This window comes from Gekko japonicus, unplaced genomic scaffold, assembly GCF_001447785.1.
Source record: "Gekko japonicus isolate JY-2015 unplaced genomic scaffold, Gekko_japonicus_V1.1 scaffold66, whole genome shotgun sequence".
Lineage (NCBI taxonomy): Eukaryota > Metazoa > Chordata > Lepidosauria > Squamata > Gekkonidae > Gekko > Gekko japonicus.
The window spans coordinates 1,321,619-1,330,488 of NW_015163605.1; the positions used below are offsets into that span (position 1 = coordinate 1,321,619).

The window sequence follows — 8,870 nt, forward strand, 5'->3', positions numbered from 1 at the left end:
CCCCCGGCGGCAAGGCCTGAGCGGCTTGCAGCTGCCGGGCCTTGCCAATCTCCTTCTTCCCCTTCCCCCTGGCTCCGGTGGTCTCCTCCTCCTCCGCCGATCTCTTCCTCCCCCCCCACGGCAAGGCCTGAGCGGCTTCCAACTGCCAGCCTGCCGCAAAGTTCCAAGAGCGTTCCCTGTGCATGCGCAGGGGACGCTATTTTACTTTTAGGGGGATATCAGTATCCCCCTATAGTTTTTTTTACAGTTTTTCAATTTTTCTGCACAATGGTGATTGCCCCAGATGTGCAGGAAAATCTCCCTGCCCCCCAGGTGCCCCCGATGTGCGGATTTAGATATCAGTACACAGGGAGCACCTTCGCTATTAGATATATAGATAGGCAGGAGGTAGGAATCGAATTGTGGTATTTCAGTTAATAAATCTTCCTCCCTCCATTCCAGCCTCCTTGGGTATATCTAAGGAATACACTTCATACTTAAACAGTGCTTTCTCTTCAGAAAACTATAGTTCTATGAGGAACAGCTAGGGATCTCTAGCAGCGACTTCATCAAACTTCAGGCTCTAGGAGTCTTCCAAAATCAGCACAGCCAAAATGGGACTAAATCAACATAAATTCAAAGCATTCTATATCTACATCCAATCACAACTTCTACCTGTAGTAATCTTCAATCAGTTCAAAACTTAATAGCGAAATATGGGAAAAGAGGAAAATGGGCATCTGGATTGGAGCCCAAGTATCCTGTTTATATCTAAAGCATTAAAAAAAATCAGTTAAAACTTTTAGCGCATCACTTTTACTTGTGTAATAGTAAAGGTAAAGGTTCCCTTGCTCGAAAGCCAGTTGAATCTAACTCTAGGGTTGCGGTGCTCATCTCCGTTTCAAAGCCGAAGAGCCAGCGCTGTCCGAAGACGTTTCCGTGGTCATGTGGCCGGCATTACTAAACACCAAGGCGCACGGAACGCTGTTACCTTCCCACCGAAGTGGTACCTATTTATCTACTTGTAATTTCTTGCTTTCGAACTCCTATAGTCACAGCCAAATTATGACACGCTGAGGCCTCTGAGCTATGTCAAGTTTAAGGGGTCTAATAGTACCGGTATTACCAAAACATTTGGTGATGGGCAATGTTCCCTCTAAGCTGTGGAGTCTTGTGAGCAAAAATTCTACTTTGTGAGCTACTGGCATTAAAGTTGTGAGCGAGCGATTTGGCTACTGCATTAAATCAGTGTGCTCTGGAGCCATCCTTCCTGAGCTGAGACAAAAATGTGTGAGCTGGAGGCTAAAAAACTGTGAGCTAGCTCACACTAACTCAGCTTAGAGGGAACACTGGTGATGGGTAGGTTTTTTTTTCGTATTTAGAGGCTACTCAAACCTGAAGCCCTAAGCCAGGGGTCCTCAAACCTTTCAAGCCTGTGGCGGCTTCTGGGATTCTGACAGGGTGGTAGGCACAACCACAGAATGGCTGCCACAGGAGGGACAGTCATGCAAACACAGAGGAACCCTAAGAACAGAGGAGAAGAGAGAAGCCCTGCAGGGGAAGTGGCCCACTTGGCCCCACCCACTTTCTAAAAACACTTGGTGGGCACCAGAAAAGGTGTTGAGAGGTCCCATGGCACCCACAGGGACCATGTTGTGGACCCCTGCCTCAAGCTTAACCTGTACATAAGTTCAGCTATTATAATAAGGATGTCTGCATAGCCTCGACCAGAGCCAGAGCCTTTTCGGCTCTGGCTCCGGCCTGGTGGAACAGCCTCCCAGTTGAGATCAGGGCCCTGCAGGACTTACAGTCATTCCACAGGGCCTGTAAAACAGAGCTGTTCTGCCAGGCCTTTGGGTTGAGATGGTGGACACCACATTAGACTGTCCCCCTCGTCCTACCCACCCATGCTATTAATCTGTGCTATACATAAGGCACTTTCTATGTATTAAGTGGTGGGAATTCTTTGCCACTGTCAATATTAGTAGACTTAGTACACATACAGGGGCTAAATTTTCTAAGAGCATTTTAATTGCATTACCTCCATCTTGTGATTATGTACAGAACTGAATTTTAGTCTTTTATCATATTATGTTTTAATCTTTCAAATTGTCATATTTACATGTTGTGAGCCCACTTGCGGGGTAGGGCAGGATAAAAATCAAATCAAATAAATAAAAATAAATAACTTTTATTCCTAAGGCTTCCAGACTATACGTGAATGAGCCATCCTCCATATTTGATGGAATACCGGTTTTCCAACTGCACAAACATTTATGAAATTTTTGATACGGGACTTTCCCCCACAAAATGCCTTCTAATCTTATCACTTTAATGGCTATGGAGGCTTACCCGGAGAAACATTTGAGCAAACAGCTCCTTCCCTAACCCAATGTCCTCATTTTTCTCTGCCTGCCTTTCGAATTTCCCATTCCCCCCCCCCTTTAATTTGGAGAATTCGTTCACAGTTCCCAAACTACACAACTTGAAGTAACCTGACAAGGCTGCCCGATATCACCACTATGATTTATTCTGGCAATGGAAATATTGGCCAATAAAATCAGACAAGATAATAGGATTATTGGAATAAAGAAAGAAAGGGAAGAATATAAGATGAAAAGCTATGCGGATGATGTTGTCTTAGCAGTAATGAAACCAAGCATTTCCCTGAAATATACAATTGAACAAATAACCAGATTTGGAATTTACTCTGGCTATAAACTGAATAAAAAGTAGACCAAGATAATCTTATTATATGCAACCAATTAAGAACAAGAAGAAATACAGAAATTAACAGGATTGTTACTTTAAAAACTAATAAAATATCTGGGTATATGTGTAACAGAACAAAGTAAAAAATCTGTATAAAGACAATTATCTAAAAGTTTGGGCAAGTATTACTGAAAATCTGCAAAGATGAGAAAATTTTGTCGCTAGGCAGTTTCTCTGCTATTAAAATGAATATATTACCAAAGTGACGTTCTTGTTCCTTCTTGTTTTATATGGAATGGAAAGAAACCACGAATAAGATTCAAAATAATACAGGATGAAAAAAAAGAGGCGGCATGGCAGTACTGAATATTATACCGCCAAGCACCTGCATTGGTTTAGATCTCAGATTGGACTTTAAATCCAAATAAGAGGAATACTAAATTGGAAATAGGCGATACAAAAGGAATCCACAATGACTTATGGATCAAGAAGTCATTAAAAACTATTCAAAAACAAGATGGCAGTCATATTTTGAGGGACGGGTTATTAAGAATATGGTTTCAATGTAAAAATAGAACAAGTCCACCCACTTTGCTATTGAAATCTCCAATTAATGTTTATTGCAATGGAAGTACCAGGGGGGACACTGATCTAAACAAGAAGACCTCCCCGCAAAAGATAATGACCATAGGAAAAGCTGTGGAAAATAGACACTAATAAAGACAAAAGCCTATAAACTCTGAGTAAATAATGATACTCTCAGTAAATGCATATAACAATATAATATTGCTCAATATAAAGCACACGTTTACAGGAAAGTTCATAAGGTGCACATTTGGTAAAGTTAAACGAAGATTCTGGATATGAGCTTCGTTTCGACTATCTTCTTCAAAGATGTTTGTGTACCAGCTTAGCAATATTATAGAGTGGTTGGTCTGAAAATTGTGACTTGGTTGCCCATTTGAAAATCATTGTAATCTTTTGAAAACCCAAGAATTGCATTGAACTCTGAAAATTGATTGAAGATATAAAGTCCATTCCAAATATATATGACTAGAAATAAGGCCCGTTGTGGAAATAAATACAACGGAATCTAGAAAGAGGCTCTGGGAGAGTGCTCTGGCTTTGGGCAAACAGTGTCAGTCTGCTTTTAAAACATGAACCTGGGACCTGCACACCACCAGAATACAGCAGGTTCCATATGTAACTGACATTCCAACTGCCTTGCGGGGGGGGAGTTTGAGGTGTGGAATGGAGTGAAGTCCGATCAGCTTCCATATGCAAAAGACCAGGTTGTCGCAGAAGTTGTGGTGTGGGCGGGACCCGGGCTTTGCCCTCTGATTGGTGGCGACATATGCTGAGGAGCAGTGCCATCAGCCATACACTAAGGGAGTGCATTTTAGAATTAGAACCTTGGCACCCACTATTCAATTATATATAAGGAGAGATCCTGTTCGCAAAAGGAGCTAAATGCCTCTGTGTGGGAATGGACTGATTTGTGCCTATAGATACATTATCACCCCATGCTCAAAATGGTGCTCCTAGTTTTAGGCACAATAAGAGCCTTGCTGTTCTCTCTTTCCTTCACTCTTCCCCTTCTTCACTCTCTCCTTCTTTCACAGGTTTGCTTACACGCATAGAATATAAGTGCCAGACTATGCTCTTCGGAGGAGCTGCGGTGGCTCAAGTGGTTAAGACGCTGAACTGCAGGCAGTCCGCTATCTGCAATATGAGAAGGACAACACCTGTTAGGGAAGAACACCAACCTGTAAGGTTGTTAGGACTGCAATAATGTGCAAAGCACTTTGAACACTTGAAGGAACTATAAAAACATTAAGTATTGCACAACGTTTTCCTTAAGTGCTCAGAGCTCTTTAAAGCGATCAAATTTTTCCTTCAAGGAGCTTTAGGGCAACTAACATGGGGGAATTTCAGACAGGCTCTATGTCCCGGTAGGGAACCGATTCTCAACCGGGTTGTGGTCTCTCATTTCAGACAGAACCCGGTTAGGAATCAGTTCCCTACCGGGATCTAAGTGGCATTTCAGACACAGAAGCCTCTCTTCCGTATAGGAACCAGGAGGGAAGCGATTTACCTGTCAACCGCTTCCGAGGAGTCTCCCGTTCTCTCTCCCGGTTCCGATACGCTTCTTTCCCGCCTTTTTTCGCCCGCGCGGGCTTTTTTTTTTTTTAACATTCGGCTTATAGCGATATATCGATATATCGCTATAAGCCGAATGTTAAAAAAAAAAAAAGCCCGCGCGGGCGAAAAAAGGCGGGAAAGAAGCGTATCGGAACCGGGAGAGAGAACGGGAGACTCCTCGGAAGCGGTTGACAGGTAAATCGCTTCCCTCCTGGTTCCTATACGGAAGAGAGGCTTCTGTGTCTGAAATGCCACTGATCCCGGTAGGGAACCGATTCCTAACCGGGTTCTGTCTGAAATGACAGACCACAACCCGGTTGAGAATCGGTTCCCTACCGGGACATAGTGCCTGTCTGAAATTCCCCTATGATTCTGTGACATTGTTGCCAATCTCCAGGTGAGGGCTGGAGACCACTCAAAATTACAATTGCTCTGCAGAAGGGAGGGCGGAAGTCAGCTGAAGTCAAAGGGGCAGATAATGGTAGGTTGATGGTTAGCTGCGAAGGAGATGGGGTTGCCAACTCCAGTCTGGCAAATTCCTGGGGATTTGAGGGGTGGAGCCTGGAGAGGGTGGGGTTTGCGGAGGGGTGGGACATCAGACAGGTAGAATGCCATAGACTCCACCCTCCAAACCAGCCATTTCGTCCTGGGTAACAATTGTTGCCAATTTCCAGGTGAGGGCTACAGATCACTCAAAATTACAACTGCTCTTCAGGGAGCAGAGATCAGTTCCTCTGGAGAAAACAGTGGACTCTGCCATTATACCCTGCTGAGGTCACCACAGCAAAATGACACTGTTTGCCCAAAGCCAGAGCACTCCCCCAGAGCCTCTTTCTAGATCCCGTTGTATTTATTTCCACAACGGGCTTTACTGCTAGTTATATATAAGGAGAGATGAAGAAGAAGAGAAGGAGGATTTTTACTAGCGTCTAATTTCCACAGCTTTTCTTATGGTCACTCATTACGCTTATATCTACGTTTATGTTTAAGTCCATGCAAGATGATCGTCTATGTAAAATTTCAGTAATGTATTGTTTTTGTTTGTTTGTAAAAATAAAAATTATATATCCAAACTACACAACTGATTTCACAATTTCTTATTTTCCCCTCCCAATTCCTTCCTCTAGCAAAACTCTGTATCCCAATTAGTCTTCCATTTTTTATCTTTGATTCTTGTCTAATCTACTTTCCAGCTCTGCTTTTCCTGTTACCTGATGCAATTAAATCTAATTTGTATTAAGGTGTGTGTATACCTTAAAGCTGCACATAAGGACAACTTGATTTTCTGATGACTTAAAACACACACAGACACACACACCATCCTCCATAACAAGAAAAGAAAAAATAAGAGGTGTAGTCACAGCAGCCAAAAACTATAGAGTTATTGGGATATAAACTTTGGCAGACTGGAGCCCCATGGTGGTTGCATCAAGATTTAGATGCCAAAACTATTTTTAAAGGATGAAATCATATCCCTCTACACCTAGGATCATTCCACTAAACTCAATAAGTCTTCTCTTCTTTGCTGGGCTTGAACAAGTAAACAGTTTTCTCATCACAGATTTGGGGATGTGAAATGCACAGCAAACCATCCTTGCAAGCCAGGGGCTTGTGACATTCATAAGCACAGCAATTTTCAACCAAAGATAAAATTCTTAGCCAGGTTCTAACAGCTACAAGTGTCAAAGCACTTTCCTGACTTAAGCCTGAATAAGATTCATGTCATTCTTTCCTCTTCCAATGCACCATTTCTCCTTGTCATGCATTTAACATTTTCTCCTACTGAATTGAGGACCCAAGATAATCTAAGTAACCAAATCAATTCACAATTTATAAAATATGTCAAGCGTTAATTTAAAAAATAATAGGCACTTAAGAGAGTGTTAACACCTACACAAACAACGATTTAAACGGGGAAGGGGGAAGATCTGTGCAAATTTTAAGATAGCGTTTCTGCAGCCCAGTCCTAGCCTAGGGATGTCTACTGAGAAATTAAATCCCACGGATTTATTCTGCCCTACAGGTGCTCAGGGGCCGCGCGGGACTGTAGGCTGTGGAGGCATTCTGCATTACTGCTTGCCCCACGAACTAGAAGTAGCAGGAAAGCCCGAAGAACCAAATTGGCCACCGCCACAACTGCCATCGTCATCCACCTGCAGGAAAGCGGGAGGCTCCTTAAAAGCCCACATCAACCAAAAACAGTCCCGGAGCGATCTCTTTTCCCCAACTAAGGGCCCCGGGCACACGGGCTGGATATCGCGGGGCCGCCCAGCAGTTTGATCCACGATTAGGCAATCAGACGCTCCGGCACAGCACGGGAAGGACCTCAGCGCCAGCGGTAAACAAGGGACTGGAGGGGAATGCCGCGTGCCCGCACGATCACACCACCGCGATCTCTTTTCCCCAACTAAGGGCCCCGGGCACACGGGCTGGATATCGCGGGGCCGCCCAGCAGTTTGATCCACGATTAGGCAATCAGACGCTCCGGCACAGCACGGGAAGGACCTCAGCGCCAGCGGTAAACAAGGGACTGGAGGGGAATGCTGCGTGCCCGCACGATCGCACCACCGGCGTCTGGAGGCAGCCCGTGGCAAACGTTTACTAGTACCTTGGAGGTACTAGTTTTTAAAAGCGCACTGTCGTTGGGTCTCTGTGCCTCTCCCGGCAACTTTGCCTGTGACCGGGCCCTAGTCTCTTGCAAAAGAGGGAAGCGTCTGAGGCTGCAGTGCAGACTACAGCTTCGAAAGCGCGAGGTCGCTTGCTTTTTAGACGCACTTAAGAAGACTGCAGTCGAATGAGCGTGGTGCGCTGGCATTTAGCATTCCTTCCCCCCTTAAATGCCTGCAAATCTCTCTTTCCAGTGCAAACCACATCCTGTTGCTCACAAGAGGCGAGTCCCGTGAAAGTCCAGATGGGGCTTCCTCCCGAACGCTGCCAAAGTTTGGGCGCTTCCATCCGAGAAGCCCCTCGCAGCCGCCTTCTCCCCCTCCCCAGCAAAAGTCCTCCTCTCCTCCCCTCCCGTCCCCCAGGCCGGGCCAGCCAGCCCTGCCTTGCGAGCCCCCCTCTCCTCCTCCTCCTCACCGATGCCCTGCACGAACACGAAGCCCGTGATCATGAGGACCGGGTGCCAGTTGAACTCGGCCGCCCTTCCATCCCACGCCAGCCCTTCCCGGTAGTGGAGGACCCAGACCAGGACGAAGATGACGGAGAGGAAGCCGAGCAGCAGTGCCGACACCAGCAGCGCCAGGAAGAGCCAGTAGCCCTCCATTTCTCTCGCAGTCCCGGGCGGGAGTCACGAGGCGGCCTCCTCCCAAAACAAACTCTTTCGGGACGCGGGGAAAGAAGAGGCGGGCGGAGCGAGTCGCCCAGAAGCTCCGGTCCTCCCCTCCTAGTGGAGGGACCGTGAGCAGCAGCAGCAGCGGCCCTCTCAGTCGCCGCCTGTGAGAGGGAACTCGGGGAGGGAGACGCCGCCCGCCGGGCATTCCACCGTCGCCCTCCCGCCTTTTTTCTCTGACGGAATCCCCCGCGGATTCCTCACACCCTGGGAGGGAAGGAGGCCGGCTGGAGTCGCCTGTAGTGGAATCCCCCGAACCACGGTGCTGTCTGTTCTCATACTGACACATATTGATCCACGATTAGGCAATCAGACGCTCCGGCACAGCGAATCACCTCTAGCCGGCACAACTTCTGAATTTTCTTGTAAGGCGATGGACAGGGTCCTAACTAGAACTGGACACAGCCCATCAGGACAGGATCCAGTTGTTTAAAAGGCTGAAAAGGGTGGAATGGCAACCCAGTTCAATAATGGTTAGCATCTTTGTAATAAACCTAGAACATTTTTCTTTTCTTTTCTTTTTTTGAAACCCCGGAGGGGAATTTTTATTATTTTTTGAATGAGACCACAAAACTACAAAGAAAAATATAGGGAGGTGTTAGATCGCTGCTAACAAAGATCCGGAGAGTGATTTCAGTAAAGTGATTCAGCTTTATTGAAGTAAGGAACAAGCACTTAAACGCATTCATATCCAGAACAACTT

The 8,870-nt window shown here is 45.9% G+C and overlaps 1 protein-coding gene across 1 annotated transcript in view; it reads right to left on the reverse strand.

Moving 5' to 3' along the window:
• The window catches only part of LOC107107050 (cytochrome b reductase 1), a 20,181-nt gene extending 11,889 nt beyond the window's left edge, over positions 1–8,292 (reverse strand). The window contains exon 1 of the mRNA XM_015407267.1: positions 7,915–8,292. Coding sequence (XP_015262753.1) covers positions 7,915–8,101 — 187 coding nt within the window. The 5' untranslated portion in view covers positions 8,102–8,292. The remainder of the gene's footprint in view (positions 1–7,914) is intronic.
• Between the last annotated feature and the right edge of the window lie 578 nt (positions 8,293–8,870).